This window comes from Echinops telfairi, unplaced genomic scaffold (genome assembly GCF_000313985.2).
Source record: "Echinops telfairi isolate 266 unplaced genomic scaffold, ASM31398v2 ScPeMD7_1957;HRSCAF=2489, whole genome shotgun sequence".
Classification (NCBI taxonomy): Eukaryota; Metazoa; Chordata; class Mammalia; order Afrosoricida; family Tenrecidae; genus Echinops; species Echinops telfairi.
This window is the reverse complement of record NW_022105855.1, coordinates 5100631-5124735: the sequence shown is the minus strand read 5'-3', so window position 1 is coordinate 5124735 and position 24105 is coordinate 5100631. Positions and strand designations below refer to the sequence as shown.

The 24105-nt window shown below is 38.7% G+C and overlaps 1 protein-coding gene across 2 annotated transcripts; it reads right to left on the bottom strand.

The window, feature by feature from the left end:
* Window positions 1-352: 352 nt before the first annotated feature.
* Window positions 353-13415, bottom strand: CLEC12B (C-type lectin domain family 12 member B). 2 transcript variants are annotated; one of them, XM_004717612.2, is made up of 6 exons: window positions 13328-13415; window positions 11784-11882; window positions 9231-9446; window positions 8271-8425; window positions 7114-7229; window positions 353-1229 (listed from the first exon to the last, which is right to left on the bottom strand). In XM_004717612.2, exons 1-6 carry the CDS (start codon window positions 13413-13415, stop codon window positions 1079-1081), a joined length of 825 nt encoding a protein of 274 aa, XP_004717669.1. In that variant the 3' UTR covers window positions 353-1078. The 2 variants fall into 2 exon arrangements, with proteins under 2 accessions (XP_004717669.1, XP_045149208.1); XM_045293273.1 differs by lacking the exon at window positions 13328-13415 and having other exon boundaries at window positions 9231-9438; window positions 11784-11836.
* Between the last annotated feature and the right edge of the window lie 10690 nt (window positions 13416-24105).

Below are 24105 nucleotides of genomic sequence, written 5' to 3'. Positions count from 1 at the left end.
GGCAACAAATGTATAGATGTGCTTTACACAATTGATCTATGTATTGTGATGAGTTGTATGAGCCCCAATAAATTGATTAATTAAAAAAAATTTTTATTAGGATTATTTTTGAATGAAATGAAGTACCAATTATAAAATAAGAAGCTTTTATAAAAATGATAACACCCAAATGCCAAATCGACAGCCTCAAGCTTATGGATTTAAATAAGTGATGGTATTTTTAAAGTTAAATGCTTCTCTATTCCATTTGTTAGGAGCCCTGGTGGCACTGTCATGTAAGCATTGGTTCAAAGGTTCAAACCCAGCAGGCACTTCCTGGGTGAAAGATGAGACTATGTGTTCCCATAAAGATTTATAGCCTTGAAATCCCTGTTTACAGTCATTAGGTGTCAGAATCAACTGGATAGTACTGGGTTCAGTTTTCTGGGTTATTCCACTTGGTTACAAATTACCTAGATTTAAAAAGATCAGTTAACAAAATGTCATTTTATAATGATGGAGAGACATAGGCAGACTGATATTTAGCTGATATGCAGCAACACATCTAAATCAAGTGCTAAGATAAAAAGGTATTTCCAAACCAGTTGGTGTAGCACTGCTCCCCAGCCCAGTGACATGGTTCTTACCCTGGGATCCTTTATCTCCACATGACTAATCAACTATTACAACAAGGTTGTTCTGGACCTTACAGTGTCAGTCTGGTTTTTAAGTATTTAATATTAATCTTGTCACATATGATTATGGAATAACACATAGAGAAAATAATATTGTATATGATACATATATTTTATAGAATAGGCAATTCAACAGATTAATTCTGAGACAGAATGGTAGGACGACATTTCAGCTAATCTTAAGGCACAGGAGATCATTTAAAGACTGAATAATAAGAGGATCAAAGAAAGAAGCTACAACCAAGGAAGGGGAGACTATTCTCTTAAGCAAATTCACTTGGGTAATAGTTTAAATGCAAAGTAACTCTTTTGGTGACATTTGGGCTCCAGCATAACAGCTTACTCGTTCTTCACATAGTCCTGAACACAATCTCTTAGTTCTCGGTGCATTTGGAAGAAATAAATTAATTCAAATCTTCGATCTTTACCAATGCAGCTGTCTTCTCACAAACCCAAGAAATTTCAGCACTGCAGCGGGAAGCATAAATATTTTCTTTCTGAAAGTAAGCACATCCTTTGGATCCATTGATGTGGGCAAGTTCATTAGTACTGAATCTGAAAATAAACCATTTAAAAGTCATTGTAAATCCCATACTTTAAATGTGACTGCAGTTGCCCTATCAGCCAAAACTCACATGACTGAATGATGAGCAACTTCGACATCCACAGCTCATCTAAGTCCCTAAAGATGCACACTTGAATTCTTGGTCTTAAATTCATTACAATCCCAGATAGACTTCTTTAGAATTATTATGGTTTGAGGATTTATATCCCCCCTATTGACATGATAGATCAATCTATATACAAAAGTGAACTCAAGACATGTTCAGCAGGCATAATTTTGCATTAGTGAAACAATATTCTCGAAATTTTTGTCCTGTGTCTAGTCGCTATTGTTTACTTGGCAGTGTTCAGTCACTTAAGTTTTTAACCGGTATAGTGATTATTTCATATATTCCAGTCTAATAAACTTTCCTATACATATACATATTCCTTTTTACACTAGTATTTTAAATTCTATATCATTAACTAAATTAAGGATATTATTAATAAAATTAACAAATTCCCAAAACCCTGTATACAACTCATTATTTTGCAAGACGGCAAGAACCTGATATTGTTGTCTAAAACAAAGAATATATATAACCATTAGATATATGAATGAATTTTGAGCTCATACATAATTGTAAACCCTATTCTAAGAAAAACAAATTCTTATAATATGACCCTGCTCAATACTTCTCATAAAATGATCAGTGAAGATATGGGTGGAAGAACAAAGTATGGTGAAGATATCAAATGGTGTCTCGTTATCAGAGAGTGTGGTAATTACATAATTTCATGCCAACTTCAAGATATATAAAAGAGTAGGGGTGGTAGTCAACCTGTCAATCATGTCACAGCTTGATGGTGCCTCCTTGTAGGCATGGCCCTTTCATAAGGAGAGCCCTGGGGACCTCCCCTTCTCTCTCTGTCTTCACCTTCCTGCTGGCTGTCCTGGTTGCTGCCAGAGCCGTGATGCCTCCACCATGACTGGATCCACACAACTCTGCACATTAGATCTACACAACCTGTGGTCTTCCTGCATTCTGCATCATTGTTTGTGACTATGTGAGTCTGCAGAGGGACTAATGGATTAGTATCAGACTTATGGAATTGAGTTGTACTGGGTTGGGATATTTTCTTGATATATAAATACTTCTTTATATAAAACTCTTTCTTACATATATATGAGTGTCTCTACTCAACCTGGCCTAACACAGCGAAGATAGTGTCTGGAGCCTTACAGACTTGCTTAAACACACAGCCATATAATGGGGTGCCAGCTAAGACCACAAAGAGGAAGCACACGACCCTTGTGTAATCCAAGGATTTAGAATACTAAAACCCAAGATTGAAGGAGGGAATTGTATAAGGGCTTTCAATTCTGACCACCAGTTTTTTGAGGCTAAGAATGACAGTGAAAGCCCAAAATCCATTTGCAGAGTCCCTATGTGGATTAAGCCCGTAGACCATTGACTAGGAATGTGAACTGTCTTGCTCACAGAAAGGAAGACTTGGAAAATAGATTACTACAGACAATTGATCTAAATTTAACATCTAACCATCTTCCTAACTTGACCTCTTCTTAACCCCTCCTAGTTTTTATTGCTTTCTTTGAAATTAAGATTTTTCTGTTTTATTTTAGTGTTTTTGTTTTCTTCTTTTTTTGTTCAATCTTCTTTGTATGAAAATATATTTGTTCATCTTTTCTTTATATCTAGAATAGGTAAACCTATAGAGACACCCACTGGATCAATAGTTTCTTGGAGGTATAGCAAGGGAGGTTGTGGAAGATGGGAAATGCTAATAACAATGAATAAAAGAAAGAAGAAAATATTCCAAAATAAATTGTAATGATTGCACAAGTCTTTTTAATGTATTTGAACCATTGACTTGTGATATATGTGAATTATATTTCAAAAACATGCTTAAAATGAACTCAAGATGGATTAAAGATGTATGTAAATATAAACTCTAGAAGTATAAAAATCATCAATAAAAATTAGAGGAAAACTTAATGGCCCCAATATAAGACATAATCACACTACCAAGTATAATGAAAAACACTTATATTATAGAGGACAAAAATGGAGAATTGTAATATCCTAAAAATACGGCAATGTTAAAAAAAAGGGAAGCAAAACTTCTCACAACTGGACCAATAGATTGAAGTTGTCAAGGATTTCATCTTGCTTGGATCCATAATCAATGCTCATGGAAAGCGTAGTCAAGAAATCCAATGATGTATTATTATACTGGGTAAGACTTCTGCACAAGATTCGTTAACAACCCTGGAGAGCAAGGATGTCACTTTAGGACTAAGATGTGCCTGACTCAAGCTATGGTATCTTCAGTCACCTCACAAACATATGAAAGTTGGACGTCGAATAAGGAAAACTAAAGAAGAATCATTGTACTTGAATTATGGTGATGGAGTAAGCTACTAATAGAAGCTGGTCGAGCATATTGAAGGTTCCATGGACTGCCAGAAGAACAAACAAATCTATTTTGGAAAAAGCACATCCTCCTTAAAAGAGAGGATGTTGACACTTCACTTCTGGTATTTCAGACATGTATCAGAGACAAGTTCCTGGAAAAGGACAGCATTCTCAGTAAAGTACAAGAGCAGTGAAAAAGAGGAAGATCATCCCAGTGATGGAGTGACATAGTGATGTCAGCAATGGGCCAAAGCATAGCATTCATTGTGAGGATGGCACAGCACCAGGCAGTATTTCTGAACAGTAACCATACGTTCAAACCGGCTTGATGGTACCTAACAACAACAACCATAATAACATGCTTCTGGGTTGGTTTAACCAGTCAATCTTCCTATTAGTAATCCTCCTCTCCGTTAATCATTTGCCACATCTGGGTATTTCACAATTACATGTTATTCAGATATAAAATTCTTCTCTGTAAGCCCAATGTGGCTTTTTGCCAAATGTTCTGTATTGAAATGCCATATCCTTTTCTCACTTGAATACTGGATTTACTAAATCTTAATCTTTATTTTATATTTGCTCACAATAGCCTTTACTTGGCTTGAATTCAACAAGGGGTCATCTAGCAGGGAAGCAAAAAAGACCACATGGAAGAAGCACAACAGCCTGTGTGATCAGGAAACGTCAATGAGAATAGGTATCAGAAGTTCAAAATCAAGCAACCAAATTGACATGAAGGAGCATAAACAAAGTGGAAACCCAAAGACCACCTGTAAGATAATTGGACAGTCCCTCACAGAAGGGCCACATGAAAGGGATGATATATCCATGGTGTAGTACAGCACTGATGAAACACATAACTATCCTCTAGTTCGCTAATGTTTCCTCCCTGCTGCTATTATGGTCTTAGTTTCTCTTCATTAATTCCAGTAGATGTGTGCATGTCCCTTTATATAATTAAGATCTTAATTATATTCAATGCATGAAATCCAAGATAGATAAACCCTTCAGAAATAGTAAGGGGAGTAATGATTCCTTGAGGGTACAGAAAGAGAGAGGCAGAAGGTGGAGAAAGGGAAACTGATAGCAATTATGATTACATAACCCCACTGGAGGGGACCAGATAATAGAATAGTATGCAAGCAGATACATTGGATGGTGTAAGATATGGAAGAAGGGAAAAAGAAATAATAATATTTAAAATAACAACAAGAGTTCTTGGGCGTTAGGGTGGGAGAGGGCAGGGATAAAGGGGTGCTGATATCAAAGTGCCAGAAGAAAGAAAATGTTTTGAGAATGATGGTGGCAGCAATTGTACAATCATGCTTGATCTAATTGAACTATAGATTGTTATACTATCTGTAAGAGCTGCTGATAAAATGGAAAAGAAAAAAAAGAAAGCCTTAGTCAGAAATGGATATGTAACACCGAAACTCCATCTCCCTAATCTGAAACTGCTCCTCTGTAACCTATGCTATCCAGAGGGTTCAGTGTTTGAGGGCTCTGAAGCCTTCCTCTGGAATCCATCCCATGCATTTATTAGGAGTGGGGGAGGATGACAGCGATGATTACATCACTTTGCGAGAGGAAACGTTTGTTAGACTTCAGAGTGGAAATGAAAATACATTTACATAGCTTTGTGGTCTATTCCAGTAAGCTCTCCAGCCTAGCAACCCTGTATGGAATTTATTTTTAATCATCCCATACCCAATATTGCATTTGCTTCAAAATTGTTTTTGCTTTTTCATCTATTACTCTGTGTGTGTATTTTGTCATTTTTGTATATGTGAAACTAAATTAATAGATTTAATAATATTACTTATCATGATTAGGGAATGAGAATTTTCCTGAATTGCTGTTTGCCTGAATAGAAATAAGTGTGAAACAAAACTTTGGAAAATAGATGTAGATAAGCTCTACCTAGGGAGAACACATAAACATACCTTAGTTTGTTATTTAAGGGATTTGATGAGTCACAACTGGAGTCTAGTATCTTTGATAGATAATGAGTGATTCTAATTCAGTTTAATAACACTAAGGAAATGTAGATTGAAGAGTATAACAAAACTAAGTGCAATGATTCAAGTCCTTGCTGGGACTGGGATGGGAAGTAGGTGGGAGGAGAACACCTACTACACCCTGAAATACGTCAATGAATCTACATCTTATTTCATATGCCGCGAGCACTGCACTGCACTGGGTTCCTAAAACTCACAGCCATGGACTCAATTCTTATTCCAGTAGACCCTCTAGGACAGGGTAGAACCACCTGGGGGAACTTCTGAGCTGTTAATGTTTATGAGAACAGAAAGCATCAGCTTTCTACTGAACTGGCTGGTGGTCTCGAACTGCTTACCTTGTAGTTAGCAGCCCAATGCACAACGATGACACCACCAGGGCTCATATAGTATTAAGATAATATACATGATCTCATTGTTTTAATATAGTTGTGACTTCAGGGGGTATTATAAAACAATGTTCCTCAACATTTGGAGGGTTGTAGTGGCTGAAAGAAGGAAGACTGATGATATAGTGGGTCTCCCATTGGGCTGCTACCCACATGGTCCGCACTCCACACAAGAAAGATGAGGTTTCCTACTCCCCACAGTTTTGGGAACCCCCAGCGGTCAGTCTACTGTGACCTCTAGGGAGGGTCTGAGTTGGATGGACTTGACAGCAGTAACTTTGAATTCAGTTTTGGTTATGTGCCCTTCACACATTGTTTAAAGCTGACATGTAATTTTTTTCATAAATATTTTCAAACATGTCACTTTCCAAGTATGACATATTCTAATTGTAGTTTAAGTGTTTCCATCAGAGCAAAAAAGTGACAGATTTAGCTCATTGTAAATTGATGAAAAATGTTTGCCATACAATGTAGTTAACCAATCCTCACTGAGAAATGACTTGTTAAACTAATCAGTCAGGTCAGACTGGTTTTCTGTTAGAAAATGACGGGCAACTTTTCAATTGGAATAAATGTTCCAATTCTCATGTGCGTTCATATGGTGCCCCCTAATCTACGAATGCTACGGGCCAGAGGGCAAGGTTAGAAAGCACTGAATGTGTGGTCTCTAAACACTCATGATTTTGCCACTTAATAGATGAGACACCTCAGACAAGTTATTTAATCTCTCAGTGACTCCATTTTCTCCCCTACAAAATGATAATAGAACAGTGTTTATCTTATAGAGTGAATATTTTAAAGAAATTTAAGAATGCTATTATATATGTTGGATAAGATAAATTCATAATGTAGATCAAGTGGTTTGCCATTAGTTTCTCATATCAGACATCCTTTGTTTCAGTATTTGTTACCGCAGCTTTCTTTCCCTTCTAAGTCTGCACCTCTTTTATTTTTTTTCCAATCCAAGTGTACAATAATTCTTAATTAACATTTATTTTCTTGAAATTATTTGGAAAGCTTGACCTCTCCCTGATAGTTCGAGACTTACAAGGACTCAGAAGGAGAAAAACCATCCTCCCACAGCCAACTTCTGCCATATGGGTTCCACGATAATCCCAGCCAGAAGAAAGACAACTTGGGGAACAACTGAGACCTGAGAAAATCCTGACAGAGAAAACAGAAAACATTTGCATAGGAGAGCCACATTCCATTTTGCAAATGCAAACCAGAAGGGAGTCTTCTTTAAAATCATTTATTTATTGTGGCGAAGAAAGCTGATGGTGCCCGGCTATCAAAAAGTATAGTGTCTGGGGTCTTAAAGGCTTGAAGGTAATCAAGCGGCCATCAAGCTCAGAAGCAACAAAGCCCACATGGAAAAAGCACACCAGCCTATGCAACCATGAGGTGTCGAAGGGATCAGGTGTAAGGCATCATCAGAACAAAAAATCTTACCATAGTGAATGATGGGGGGAGTGTGGAGTGGAGATCCAAAGCCCATTAGTAGGCCACTGGAGATCCCCTTGCAGAGGGGTCTCGGTGAGGAGATGAGCCAGTCAGGGTGCGATGTAACAATGATGAGAAATACAACCTTCCTCTAGTTCCTAAAGGTTTCCTCCCCGCTCCCACTACCATGACTCGAATTCTATCTTGCAAGACTGGCTAGACCAGAGGAGGTACACTGGTACAGATAGGAACTGAAAATACAGGGAATCCAGGATGGATGAGCCCTATAGGACCAGTGGTGTGAGTGGCAAAACAGGGAGGGTAAAGGGAGAATGGGTAGGAAAGAGGGAACCGATTACATGGAACTGTGTGTGACCTCCTCCCTGGGGGACAGACAACCAAAAAGTGGATGAAGGGAGAAGTCGGACAGGGCAAGATATGACAAAATACCCATTTATGAACTATCAAGGGCTCATGTGGGAGGGGGGAGCGGGGAGGGAGGGGAAAAATGAGGACCTGGTGTCGGGGGTTTGGGTGGAGAGAAAATGTTTTGAGAAATGATGTACAAATATGCTTTACACAATTGATGTGTGTATGGATTGGGATAACAGTTGTATGAGCCCCTAATAAAATGTTTAAAAAAATCATTTATTTATTATATTTTAATGGACAGAATTCCTACCATGAAAATCAGAAATTCCACTCATAGACCTTTCATTAAATGGACAATTTCAGTAATTTGAAAAAGAGATCCAACCATACCTTTTCTTCCAAGCTGTCTATCATCAGCAAGGTGGAGTTCTTATCCATGCAGTCTTGTCTACTATTAATCCAGGTTTTCTCTTCATTACTTTGAAAATAATAGCAGCTGTTTTGGTGCCATTGCCACATTTTAGGACAAGGATTACATTTGTGGTCTACAAAAAAAAGAAATTATGCACAATAGTAGAAGCTCAATGACTCTAGCTGAACATTTCCCATAGTGAGGCATGCCCCCACCCCTCCCCATGAGCCGATGGAATGATTGGTGGGAAGAGGGTGCTGCAGACTCAGACACCTACACTTTATCTCATACTACAGGCTATGGCACAAATGTTTTAAATGGAGGTGGGGGATATACTAGGATTTTTTCCCTAAAAAGTGGGTGATAGGTCAAATAAGTCTGGGAAACTATATCTGAGGATAATCTTGAAATTATTGTGTTTAATTAAGCAGTAAACTTAATTAAGCAGAGCAAGCACACTGAAAGATACCACTGTAGGGGCCTTTTTAAGTAAGGTCCTGTGATTATGCCATGAATGGGAAGTAACCCACCAAAAATCAGAACCCCTGCCATCAAGATGATTGTCACTCCTTCGTGCCGGTTTTCAAGACTATAAATCTTTACAGGGGCAGATGGCCTCATCTGTTTCCTTGGAAACGGCTGGTAGGATTTGAATCTCCAACATGTTTATCCCACTGTGCCGCAGATCCAAATGCAATTTGTTGGCCTCAACATTGCAAAGATCATCCACAAATTGTCAATAAAATGAGGACTTTAAAGGGCTCCATTTAATTTAATGTAAATGATGACTTTAAAAAATTAGGATAATTCCAATAAGCTCCCTACATTTCCCTCTATGTGATACTCTTAAGGGTCTTGGCGAGCATATCTTTGAGGGCCTCCCTTGAATAAGGGCACCAGTTTACACACAACTGGGTAGCAAGTCTATGCGCATTTACCTGACTTTTGAATGACAAGCTGCTGACAGAATTTGGTGGCCATTAGCTCCTGCTTCTTCAACAGATTGGAGATCTGTGATTTGAGAAAGTCTTCCTCCATGGGAAAGCTGTAGTTGCTCAGCTGCGGGGAGGAGTTATCCAGCTGTTGGTGGGTAGTTTTCTGAAATGAACTCAATTCCTCGGGATCCAAGTCAATGTTATTCGATGTCTGCAAATCTCCAAGACATAACACATAAACTTAGTTAAATATTTAGATAAACAAAAATACTTGTTTACTCACCCCTCATCATAATTGTGCTATCATGGAGGAAATACACCAGGTGCATTTCTATTACCAATGATTTAAGTCTCACCTTTATAATTTTATTTATAATTGAATTAATAGCACACTTAAATAAAAAATGAATAATTTTAGAACTCTGAAATGTTATTTTAGGCAATTTTATTATTGTCATTCTTTTTAGTAAAAGGTTTTTGCTTCCCCTCCCCCGTCTGCATTTTGGAGATGGTCAGTGTGAATTTTGTTGTTTTAATAGAAATGGAGTTTTTAGAGTAATTGTCCTCAGGCTCCATACAGGATATCCGGGGTATTCTTGAGTTTCCATGTATTGGGCACCCTTAAGGCAATGAGTTCCACAAATAAGGGGTGGTTTATGGTTCACTACCTTGTTGCCTGGGAAAGTGGAATAGAAGATTAGGTAGCCTGAGATGAGAAGTCTGCCTCTGTCTTGGTGTTTATAGTAGTGGCCTCATTCAATATTTGTCCTTTTATGATTGCTAATACCGCTCAACATAATGAATTCCAGGTTCATCCTTGTCATGTAATGTTTCACAGTTTTTTAGGGATGCATAATATTCCATTGTGTGTATGGACAACAATTGCTTTATCCATTCTTCTACTTCCATTTCTTTATCCAATTGGCTTATTTCCAGCTCCTTGCTATTACAAACTGTGTTGCACTGGACATAGGACAGCATATGTCTGTTTGTGTTCGGTCTTTTATATCGTTGGAGTATATGCCCAGTAGACGTCTTGCTAGGTCACATGAGATTTCTATCCCTGGTTGTTTTAGGTATTGCTGTATAGTTTTCCTTAATGGTTGTATATATTTTCAAACTGACCAGCAGTGTATAGCCATCCAATTTCTCTACATCCTCTCCAGTATTATTTTCTGGTTTTATTTTTAAATTGGGATAGCATTGTGGGTATAAGGTGATATTTCATTGTAGTTTTGATTTGCATCTCCCGGATGGCTAGTGATCTTGAGCATCTTTCCACGTGTTTGCCCACCATGTGAGTGGAATTATTGATGAACTGTCCATTTATATCTTTCCCACTTTTTAATTGAGTCATTGCTTATTTTATTATTGTGGCATTGCAGAATTCTATAAATGTTGGTAATTAGACCCTCACCCATTGTGTTATTACTAAAGATTTTTTCCACAATCTGTAGGCTCTTGTTTTACTCTTTGGATGAAGGCTTTTGCTGCAAATAAGTAAAACCTGCATTTTTAAAAAGCACCGCAGGTAAATCATCAGCACAATAAAGGTAGGAATTTATAGCACTGCAGTTAAGGGAGACAGAAAAAAAGAAAATTGAGAAGTACCCTTGTACGATGAACCAATAAACATATACTATCTTCATCATTTTTTTAAATGTGCATCAGTGTAGATGGTCAACTGCTCATCCTCACAATTCTTGGCTAATTAATATGCTGCTACTTCTTTAATATCATATTCTTAAAAGACAAACTTACAAAAGACTTCTGTATCAATGTATGAATAGACATGCAAAAATCCTAATTATGAAAAAAGTAAAAGAAAAATAAGTATATGACAGGAGACACAGTTTTATTCAGAAAACAAACTCTCCTGGCTACAAATCCCCTGTTAGTCTATCAACCTACAACTGCACAATTATGGGTCAAAAGCAAGGGAATATTCGTTTGTGGCCATGGTGCTAGTGAGGGGGTCTTCCATTGCAATGTAGAGAGGGTTTAACTCCATGCTCCTAAGTGATATATATCAGAACATCCTGTCTCATTTGAACTCTTTCACCATTCACTGTACCCAGGCCTCTGTGACTATTTAGGGGTTTTCACTACACTATAAAGAACTTTGATACGTAGATAAAATGAGTCTAGTTCTAGCATTAGAGTTAAGTGCAATGGGGTTGTCTTTCCTTGAACACAACCTTGCAGACTCCCTGTTCCTCGTCATTGAAATAACAAGTGAGTGTGTGCTAGACTGAAGAGAGGCTACGTATTTCAACAACTATCTAGAAAAGGAAGAGTCTTCTTTATAAACCAAGCTAACGTGTCGAGAGAAAACAATGATTAAGACAAAAATGTCATAAAATATTAATATGTTCCTTGGTAAATTTGACCTAGATTTGTTTATCTTTGAGAACTACAGAATGGAGAATACTCAGATGGCAGAAAGTATAAGAGGATTCAAAATTCTAGCACCTACCGTATTTTCTAAACTGAATTAACATAGTTTACAATATCCTTGTCAATCACCTCTCTGGGGTTTTATACAAATATACTTACACAAAATCCCCAAGGTCACCAGCCCAGTCAACAGCAACAGGCAAAGGGTTATCAGACTCAGGACAGCCCAGCGCCATACAGTGGATGGAGTTTGGTCCCCTGAAGAAAGTCAATAGACAGAGGAGTTAGCGACCAGCAGCGACTTTCAGTTATTTACACATTGGGTTGTTCATTGCCATCTGTTAGGGAGAGTCTAAGAATTAACCTTTCTCCTCCTGCCTTTCACGTGCTCCTGTTTGGAAAATACCAATAATCACACATAAGCAAGCTATCACCCCATCTATTGTCACCCATTTCCTTGCCACTGTCCTTCCCTTTCAGAATAAATGTTGCTTAATTATTAAACTTTTCCTTCTTCAAGTATACTGGATGTATTAACAAGATGTTGGAAGTACTGAATCTCTGGGATAGGAAAAAATACCACCTCCTCTTTTTTATTTTTGTTTGAGACTGCAAACCTCCGTAGAGTAGGGCTGTTGTAGATTTTACTTTTAAGTATGATCTATCTTATCAATCATTTTGTAGATAATGAATGAATAATGAATGAAACATTGATTAAATGTACAGTATAACCTAAGGTGGCAGAATAGTCCAGAAAGCCCGTCGTATACGACTTCAAAATTTAGCATCTTCAATTTTTTTCTCTGCAAAGGTTCTCGCATTTCTCTAACCTTCTGATTTATGTCTTAATGGTATCTAGCACAATGTTACAGATAGTTAATGCAACCCCCCAGGTGCATTGTTATCTTTGCCATAACCCCACAAATGCTTTAACTGAAACTAAATGTAAAGAGGAAGTGAAGTTTAGACAATTCAGGACAACATCCTGAACCCTGAACAGATCATCTGTAGGTAAAGAATGCTGTCTGATGTGTTCAATCAAATTGCTGACCACGGAGATGGCTGTATCTTCCAGTGGGATGTAAGGGAATATGCTGAAGACTAGAATTCAGTCTTGGCTCCAACACATACCAGGTGTATGAACTTGAACAAATCACATCATCTCTTTCAACCTCAGTGTTCTTATTTACACAATGGAGGAAGTACTAATAGTATTCCATTTCACAATAATATTTGGAAATGAATATCAGGTTATGTATATTAAATACTATACAGCTTTTAGTTGTTAGGATTTATTCAACATTACCCTGGATATTTAAATTACACTTTAAAAAGTTAAATTATACAGGAGAAACTAGCTCTTGTTCAGTTTAGAACAATTCATCCTCTAGGTTATTTTTTCCTTGCAACAATTCATACTATCTAAAGCATAAAGTCTTTCCACCCTTTCTATTTTAGAACGTCTGAAATGGCTTTTTTGAAATGTTCATTTCACTGGTATCTTCCACAAGGTATAAAGATGAGGGACTACATTTATAAAATAACTGTGTACAAGAATTCCTAAGCCCAGCTCTTGGTCTCCATTTTGGAGATTCCACAGCATACCCTTCTTCAGCATTCTCATCAAAGCCAACATCATCAATGCATTTAACACCCGTCCATCCCTCCCAGGTTACCTCCTGCTTTCAAAAAACTCCTCCTACCTCTCTTTCTTAGATTTGGACCCTCGTTATTTCCTGCTTCTGCCGAATTCTGTATTGTGAACGTCGCGTAGGTCACTTCTTCAGACATTGTAGGAGAAAGCACTGCTCTGAACTTTGTAATTAATGTTTCCATTTCTTCAGGCTTGGGAAGATCATGTTCTTTTCAAGGCTGGAAATCTGTATATAGATACTCAACTGACACAAGGGACAGCCCAGTGGCCTGCTCTAAGAACAGAATGACAATGTTTTTCTGTTCCGTTCTCTCAGAAGTGAGAGAGTCAAATCTTGTTTTTCCCCCCCAAAACCGTTCTAGTGGGAGCTAATACAGATATCATATCGTTGCATAGTTCAATCCCACCAAGCAGTATTGTACAATTGCTACCACAATCAGTTTCCGAATATTCTCTTCCTTCTTGAATTCCTTGACATCAGCTCCCCTTTACCCTCCCTCACCGAGCCCCCCACGAACCCTCATTCTACTTGCTATCTCCATAGGTTCATCAGTCCTTATGAACACAGAAAACCCAAAAAACATATCAAACATTTCAGAAGGTTAGCTCCAAGTCTTTTTTGAAATCAAAGCATTATAGATCTCAATTGTGTGCCATTCTACTCCGATAAAGAGTTATAGTCTCAGAATCTCACAGGTAAGTGGTGTGGTGCTCTCCAGAGTCACTATGGGTCAGCATTGACTCAATGGCTGTGAGTTTGGCTTTTTATACTGTCCCCAGCAGGTTTCCCCCATCGAGGACATACCCAAGCAGGCCGCTAAGAGAGAGTGCCCATCCCTGGGCTGGCTGCAAAGGGGTGGAGGTCATCTATTGACCAAGGCAATCTACCTGAGGACAAGATTACCTATATTCTTGGTTAATGGTCAGAAAGAATTCAGAGGAGGTGTCCTAGGGAAAAATCATCACAAGATTATACTACAAAAACCAAACTCCCTGCCATCAAGTCTATACTGACTCTAGTGGGGAGAAAACAAAGTTTTTCTTAACAAAAGTGTCAAAAAGAAAAGAGAGCTGGGATGTGAACAATACACCATCAAAGCTATGTGTGACCGAATCAAGAACCAGACGCCACGTGTTCTTCCTATAGAGTTGGTAGTGGTTTGGCTCTTACCATAGATAAGTATAAGCAGTAACTGGTGCAAAATCTTTCTTTGTGGAAAGTCAGGAAGGATCTTTTGTTGATTGGGGGTGGGGGGGTGGGGAAGGAGATATCTGGTTCCTATGTGCCTGTCTAGGTCTTGAGGGGAACTTCCTTAGGGCTGCCCAACCCTTCACCTCACTATTCTTTCTCTATGTTTCTGTATTTGCAGTGTGAATGCTCTTCTGTCACCTAGATCATTCCTGTTCCTTTATGACCCCAAGGAGATTGCTCTAGGTGACTGTCCTTTTCCATCTCCTTGGGCTTCACTTTGGCTACTTGGTGGTCACAAAGTGAATGTGGGGCACTCTTTTTGAACTTCTTTTAAGGCTTGGGATGAAACCAGACTCTGCCTTTGCTTTGAGGCACTAACTCAGAGGCTTCATTTAGGTGGGGACCCTGATAATGGATTTGGGGCTGTCACTGCCATCCAGAGCCTTTGTATACTGGGGTGCTCAAAATTTAAGCTCTATAACAGAATAATTCAAAATTATTTACAAAAATGTATGGGAGTAAATGAAGATTCAATTCAGAGATTTCAAAGATCCAAAGAACATAAAACCACAAAAGACCCAATTCCAATATTTTCAAGTTGGTTTTGACTTATAGTAATTCCATAGGATTGAGTAGAACTTCTCTATAGGAACTCCATGTTAGCAGAAATGAGAACCGGTGGGCCAGGCACATGAAGCAATGCCCTGACGACAGTATGCTATGGTGCATAACAACTCCTGATGATGGCCATTCAAGCCTTGACTCAGACTGATGGCAGCTCCAGATAAGCATTGTCACATCATTACATTGTTACTATGTTACTAACTGCCCACCTTGCAAAACAGCCAGTCCGCAATGGAAAATTCCCAAATTGCCTTTACCTCAGACTAGTACTGTAAAATCCTTCCCCTCAGTCCCTAACTGGGGACCCGCGTACCTCACCCTGGAGGTCTGAACTAATCCTTTAAAACTTTTTTCTGCCTTTGCCTTCTTTCTTTCTTTCTTTCCATCCCCAAAACTGCCTTACACTCCAAGGCTGTAAACCTTATGGAAGCAGACTAGACAAAGAAAAATTAAAATTAGAAAGAAAAAAATGGCCACAAGGAGGAGCCACTGGATAAATTTTGTATAGAATTGATTTTGAAATGGATATTCATTCAATTTGGGTAATAAGCAAAGTTAAATTATTAAAATGATTTAATTATTTAATATTTATATATAAGACTAATAAGGCAATGATGAACCAGAAGTATTAATGAACCAGAAGTATAAAACGGTACATAGCACTGATCTGTGTGCCCAAATTTGACCTAAGGATGGTGCACTTAAAGATCTTCTAGAATAAAAATTATGAACTGCAAAATTCTCACTTCTCTCTCCCTTTTAAATCAGTTTAGAGACACTATGATAACGCCTATAATAGTCGTATCATTTTCTTGTTGCCTTTCTCTTTCACACATCATTGCCTGCCCATCGCTCCCATTCATAATCTTTCATTCCCTGGCAATTTCTTAATTCATCTACGTCTTGTTACTATCATCCTAGTGGCATTTTCCCATCAATCCTTTAGCCACAACCCAGATAAGGGAGTTTGGCTGTATCTAAATTTGAAAACATCATATCATTGAAAGATTCTGATCTCTGGATAAATGCTCCTGCGAATTACAAGGGAAAGTACTAGTTATCTAGTCCTGCTATCCCAGAAGTACCACACATGGAAGGGTTCAGCAAGCAGAAATTTAGTCTCTCATAGTGTATGGCACCTGAAATCTGAATTCTGAGTGTCAGCTCTGTGGGAAGGCTTTCTCTGTAGTCCTGTCAAAGATCCTTATCTCAATTCAACATCTGTTGGTCCTGTGTTCCTTGGATGTCTCTGCATTAATCCTCTCCTTGATTCAGGAGGTTCTCAGGGTAGAACCTGGAGTGCCAAGGATTTATATACTACTCGTCCAGCTTTTCTTTCTTGCTGGTAATGAAGTCCCTCCCCTCCCAGCTTGCTTTTGAGATTGAAGGGGTGATTTAAATATGGGGGGACCTACAACATACCCTCCTGTAAAACTCAAGATGCACTCATTCTAATCCTGCCTCATTTATACATAAATGTTATGATGCACAACATGCAAAACGGAGGATAATTTCATCAGATCATAAAATGAAGGACAAATACACAATGCTGGAAATCATGGCCCAGTCAATTTGATATATGTGTGGAAGGGACATGATTCTATCCATAACAAATGAAAATGCCCATTCTACATAGATTCATTCATTCAACAGATAGCTATTGGGTGGAAATGGTAATATGATAGTCTCTTAAAGAACCATGGAATATTGAAATATTGTTGTAAAATCAGAGAAATATTTTTTCAATAAAAGCATCAAAATATGAAGCTATTGGTTTTTTGACATAGCTCCCATCTATGCTTGTACACTTCTGAAGACAGTGTCTTCATCTCTCTAACCTGGAAAAGACTGTGTTCTCTGATTTATACCACACAAAGAATGGCGGCTTTGACATCTTCAAGGAACTCAAATTGTGCTCCTTTTCAATGTGCTTTGAGTTTGGGGAATAAAAAGGATCCCAAAAGGACAAGATCAGGGCTACAGGGTGAATGGTGTAAGATTGATCAATAAAATGCTCATAGGGCAGACATTCATATGCTTGAAAAATGAACAGGCGTATCATCATGATAGGAAGGGAAAAATCCTCATAAGCGGTGGGATAGTGTTATGGCATTGAAGAAAAGACATCAAGATTATCCTTGGAAGTCCTAAAAAACAGTCTCTATAACCTTCTAGGCTGACCTCTTTGCCTTGAATTTAACTCGCACAGCTGATGTCCTGAAAAGCCAGTGATTTAACTGGGTCTTTTCCCAAAGGTACTCTAAGGTGACAAACACACATGGATTAGTTAGAGAGCTTGTCTACAGCCATCCATCGATCACAGAGACATGCTTAAACATGTTTTATTTGAAATAAATCTGCGTGTATGGACTGGAACCCTAGTAGCAATACTTTTTTACTTGTCCTAGCATGTTCTTGTGTGGATAAATGCCAATGATTGAAATGTGTAAGATGAGTCTATAAAGTTGAAAGAGAGATCAGTGCTATAAAAAGAGTGATGCAAGGAAGAGGGACAGCGATGTGGACTGATATGTTTGAACAACAACTTGAAGAAAGCTGTTACCCAAAGTCTAAGAAAAATAAAATTATAGAGTTCAAATCTGAGTTTGAACTGGGTTCATTCCCTGGCATGTTGACTTGCACCATGCATTTCGCCATGAATATCCATCTCCAATTACAGTGGCTGAAGCATAATGGACAGTCAATAAATATTTACTTGAAATAAAGTTATGATTTATGTATGAAAACTTCTTAATGTCTAAACTACCAAGTAAATAAATGTTTACATTCCAGGCTCATGATCACCAGAAATTTTAAATACAAAACTTTTATCCCACTGTTGTTATCTGAGCCAAAAAAGAAAATATTAGAGCATGAACAAAAGTAAAAGGAAAAAATATATGACTATAATGATATAGATCTTGTAGGCCAATGAAGAGATTCTTAACAAAGTCTCTAATATTTAGAAAAGGGGAAAGAAGATAGTGTTGCGTGTGTCTCTTTGCCTCCAATTCTCTGCTTGACTTTTGCTGAGTAACTCAGCTTCTGTTTATAATATATGTGAAGGGAGCGGGAAGGATTACACATGTTGTAACCGCATGATTAGAAGTATGTGTAATGTTACAGCACAATGCTTTGGGAAAACAAGTCAAGGTAAAATCTATTTCTTGGGAATCATAAGCACCACATGTCTCTCTGTGGTGACTTGAGTATTGCGGTGATGCTGGAAGCTATGCTACCAGCCTTTCAGCAAATCTCCTTCTAGTGGAACATAGATCTGGAAATAAGACCTTTGGCCTGTGTCTGGAGATATACATGATCCAAAAAGCAATGATAAATAACCATTGGAAAGAGGAGAGAACCAAAGAACAACCTAGAGGCTGAACTATCTGAAAGAAATATCATCTGAGAATCAGTGTTCCCCATTTGAGCTTTGCCTACTTCAGGTGTTAACTGAAGAGTGGTATATCAAGGATTAAATTCAGCTTATTCCTAGTGGTTTACAGGAAGGATCAATGAGACTTTAAAAAACAATTAGGCCAATTTTCCTCGGTCTAGATAGCATGAAAACCACAACAATGTAAACTGATTGTTATATTTAATGTCTTCTTAAAACTCAGTTAATTACACAAGAATTTTTATTGGAGGCTTTTATTTAGCCTTAAATTTCATTTAAAGGTAAGATTTTGTTATTGTTGTTGTTGTTGTTGTTCTGATGATGCCTGATACCTGATCCCTTCGACACCTTGTGATCGCACAGGCTGGTGTGCTTCTTCCATGTGGGCTTTGTTGCTTCTGATCTAGATGGCTGCTTGTTAACCTTCATGCCTTTAAGACCCCAGATGCTGTATCTTTTGATAACTGGGCACCATCAGGTTTCTTCACCACATTTGCTTATTCACCAGCTTTGTCTTCAGCGGTTGTGTCAGGAAGGTGAGCATCATAGAATGCCAACTTAATAGAAGAAAGTATTCTTGCATTGAGGGAGTACTTGATGGGAGTGCGGAGTGGAGACCCAAAGCCCATGAGTAGGCCACTGGAGATCCCCTTGCAGAGGGGTCTCGGGGAGGAGATGAGCCAGTCAGGGTGCGATGTAGCAACAATGAAAAACACAACTTTCCTCTAGTTCCTAAATGCTTCCTCCCCGGCCCCACTATCATGATCCCAATTCTACCTTGCAAGTCTGGCTAGACCAGAGGATGTACACTGGTACAGATAGGAACTGGAAACACAGGGAATCCAGGGCAGATGATCCCTTCAGGACCAGTGGTGTGAGTGGCGATACTGGGAGCGTAGAGGGAGAGTGGGTTAGAAAGGGGGAACCGATTACAAGAATCTACATGTGACCTCTTCCCTGAGGGATGGACAAAAGAAAAGTGGGTGAAGGGAGACGTCGGACAGGGAAAGATATGACAAAATAATAATTTGTAAATTATCAAGGGATCATGAGGGGAGGAGGAGCGGGGAGGGAGGGGGAAAAAGAGGACCTGATGCTGGGGGCTTAAGTGGAGAGCAAATGTTTTGACAATGATGAGGGCAATGAATGTACAAATATGCTTTACACAATTGATGTATGCATGGATTGTGATAACAGTTGTATGAGCCCCTAATAAAACGATTAAAAAATAAATTAATTAATTAAATAAAAATAAATAAATTTCATTATCAAAAACAAACAAATTTTTTTTATTTAAAGGTTTCGAAATGTCGATGGGTTTCACACTTTTTAGATTCAATTTAAATGATTAAACTTCCAGAAGCAATGTAGGGACAGATTACCTGGTACACAAGGTAAACACAGGCTTACTTGTACTGCCTGACCAATCATTTGAAATTATTTACTACAGATTAGTAAATAAGCACAGGTAAGCCCTGACCTTTCATGTTTATTGAGTCCATTGTCCCTGGCAGGGGATGTAAATTTGAAAAGAGGTTTGATTCTGTAGGAAAATACTATGGGGTTGGGAGAGGGACAGATTCAGCCATATCTATAGACAAAATTTCGGATGTGATGGGAAAAAAAGTGAAATTGTCCACTATCCACTAATTAAGCTCAAGTAAGCCCACTTGACATTGCTTATTGATCAACCTGACAACTGAAGGTACTTATTTGGCTAGTAGAAAACAGCATAAATCCTTGTTGATCAAATACTTAAAGCACAGTTAGAGTACTTTTCAAATCCATTTCCTTTTCTCTGTCATTTAGACACAATTATTCTTTCAGTGTTTCAGCACATTGTAGTAAAAATTCCATAAAGTAAGCAATGATTGAAAAAACCTTGAGAGGGAGGTGTTGTTTCTGTTGCTGTTGTTGTTAGGTGACGTCAGTTGGCTCTGACTCCTAGCGACCTTGAGCACACAGAACAAAACACTGCAGTCCTGCATCATCCTCACAATTATTCCTACGCCTGAATCCATCCACGCAGCTGCTTCGTCAATCCATCTCCTCTAGAGCCTTTCTCTTTCTCGCCGCCCGTCCACTTTAGCAAACATGCTATCCTCCTCCAAGGACTGGTCTCTCCTGACACTATGTCCAAATTTGTACAACAAAGTCTTGCCATCGTTGCCTCTAAGGAATGCTCAAGCCTTTCTTTTTCCGATACAGATTTGCTTGTTCTTTTAGCAGCCCATGTTACTTTCAATATTCTTCCCCAGGACCACAATTCAAATGCATCTATTCTTCTATGTTTCCTTTATTCAGTGTCCAACTTCCACATGCATCTGATGCAATGGAGCACTATGGCTTGGATCAGGTCCAGCTGAGTCTCAAAGTAACAGTCTTACTTTTCAACACTCTGAAGAAGTATAAGCAGCAGATTTACCCAATGCAATAAGTCTTTTGATCTCTTGACTGCTGCTCCCATGAGCACTGATAGTGGATCCAAGTAAAACAAAATCCTTGGCAACTTCAACCTTTTCTCATTTATCCTGACGTTACCTACCGGTCCATTTGGGAGAATTTTGGTTTGCTTTACATTGATTAATCCACACTGAAGGCTGCAATCCTTGATCTTCATCAGCAAATGCTTCAAGTCCCCCTCACTTACAGCAAGCAAAGTTGTACCATCTTCACACCACAGATTGTTAATAGGACTCCCTCCAATCCTGATGACAGTTTTCTTCATATAATTCAGTTTCTCTCTTTACTCAGCACACAGATTGAATCAGTGTGGGAAGAGGATGCCACCCTGATGCACACCTTCACGATTTTAAACCAGGCAGTATGTACTGATTCTGTTTGAACAATTGCCTCTTGATCCATGTATAGGTTTTGCAGGAGCACAATGGAGTGTTCTGAGATTCCCACTCTTCTCAAGGCTATCCATAATTTGTAATGGTCCACCAGTTGATTGTTTTAGTATGATCAATAAAACACAAGTAAACATCCTTCTCTGCTTTGAGCCAAGATCCATCTGGCATCAGCAATGATATCTCATGTCCTATGTCCTCTTCTGAATCCGGCCTGAACATCTGGCAGTTGTCTCAATGTGTGGTTGCAACCATTATTGGATGATCTTAAGTAAAATTGTTGATCAGTTTGTTGTACTGTGATGGCTTTGTGTTGCTGTGATTTTGGAAGCTATGTCACTGGAGTTTCAAATGCCAGCAGAGTCAACCAAAGTGGACAAGTTTCTCCAGAGCTTCCAGGCGAAGAGCAGATTTGGCTCCCTACTTCGGAGAAGAAGCTGAAGAAAACATTATGCATAGCCTCAAAGCATTTGCAAGAGAGGATTAGTGTGAAAAAGAAAAATCTAGAGATACGGTGAGTAAGCAGATATTGGTAATGAAAGAGAGGGAAAGTTGAATTACTTCGATAGCTTTAATATTTAGTGTCTGGAAAATTGAGATTTTTTTGCCTATTTTTTCAAAATACCTTTTTTTATTACTAAATACTTTAATCGGGGGCTCTTACATCTCTTATTACAATCCATACATTCATCCATTGTGTCAAGCACATTTGTACATATGTTGCCATCATCATTTTCAAAGTGCTCTCTTTCTACTTGAGCCCTTAGTATCAGCTCCTCGTTTTGCCCCCTCTCTTCCACACTCTCCCTCCCTCATGAACCCTTGATAAGTTATAGATTATTATTTTCATATCTTACATAGTCCTCTGTTACCCATCACCCACTTTTCTACTGTTTGTCCCCCTGGGAGAGGGTTATATGTTGATCCTTATGATCAATTCCACCTTTCTCTCCACCCCACCCCCCCCACCTTCCCCTTAAACCTCCTGGTATCTCTATTCTCATTGTTAGCCTGGATTCCATGTGCTAAAAGGCTCTTATCTGTAGCAGTGTGCATGTTCTAATCTAATCTGATTTGTAAGGTAGAAATTAGGTCATGATAGTGTGTGTGTTTGAAGGGGGAAGCATTAAAGAACTAGAGGAAAGTTGTGTGTTTCATTGTTGCTATACTGCACTCTGACTGGTTCATCTCTTCCTTGTGACTCTTCTGTGAGGGAATGTCCAATTGTCAGTCTCCCACCCCCCACCCCCCACCCCCAATTCACATTGGTATGATTTTACTCTGGGCCTTAGATGCCGGCTACCTTATCCCATTGGCACCTAATGATCACACAAACTGGTGTGTTTCTTCCATGTGAACTTTGTTGCTTCTCAGCTAGATTGCCACTTGTTTATATTCAAGCTTTTAAGACCCTCCCCCCCAGAGACTGTATCTTTTGATAGCAACACCATCTTTCTTCGCCATATTTGCTTATGCACCCATTTTGTCTTCAGCAATTGTGTCGGGAGGTGAGCATCTGAGGTAGTTAGTTTATTTTGCCAACCTGGCTGATAAACCCATGTGGGATTAATTGAAGGGCGGAGAGATAAATGGCTGGGTGAGCTTTGCCTTTTTTGTCTTTTGCTCTTTGATCATCAGACCAGTGTGTGGTTGCCTTGTTTGTTCTTTGCCTCAATTTGCAAGCTACACTACCTGTCTGACACCTAACCCGTGAACTGTGTCACTGTAATTTGAGGTTCCTTCAAGACTTGCTTTGTCACACCGTTGGAAATTACATCTCTTGAGCTGGGGACTGTCAGACTCTGTCATCTGGCTGACTGTTGGTGACCTGCCTTGCTGTTTGCTGCCTGTGCCCTGGATAGCCTGAACTGCATTACAGAGGACTACCTGGTGGCCCTCAAGACTTGAAGGCCTACCAGTGTCTCGCAACTTTCTTATGGGAGTGAGTTGCACTGAGCCATTTGTACTGCTTTATAATTTAATTAACTGTTTATTTCTTATGTTATATATCTATCTATCTATATAAAATTATTAGCATTCTGGTTTTGTTTCTCTAGAGAACTCTGTCTAACACAACATCACAAAATGCCAGATGGTTAGAACAAAATCTTCTTGTGTTGAAGGAGTACTTGACTTGAGCCCCAATGCCCATCTGCAACCTTAATTCTTAGCATATACATATAAGTACACAGATCTATTTTCCTCTTGTTACATATAAATATATTTACATATGTACTTGTCTATATTTAGACCTCTATAAATGCCATTTGCCTCCTGGTTCTTTCTACTATTTCCTTTCACTTTTCTCCTGTCCCACCATCATGTTCAGCATTCATTTGGGTATAGTAATTCCTTGCTGTTACATTGTCCTTGTTAAGCCCCACTAGGCATCCTACACCCTTCCATTGATTTTAGTTCACTTGTTCTTCCCTTGTCCCTAGGTTAGTCCCTCACCTACCCATTACTTTCGCCCACCTCCCATTCTCTCATATCCCCCACCCCCAGAACCTTCGGTTCTGTTGTTTATGTCTCTGAATTGCTTATCCCGCCTATGTTATCTAGATAGACATGCAGAGATGTGAGTAAGTGCAAAAACAAAGCAAAGCCAAACAAAACAAAAAAGGAAGACAAGACCAACAAAACAATAACAACAAAAAAACAAAAGCAAAATAACAACAACAAAAAGAAAGCCAATGACAAAAAAGGAAAAGCCTATAAATAGTTCCAGGTCTGTTTTTTGACCTTTAGGAGTGTTTTCCAGT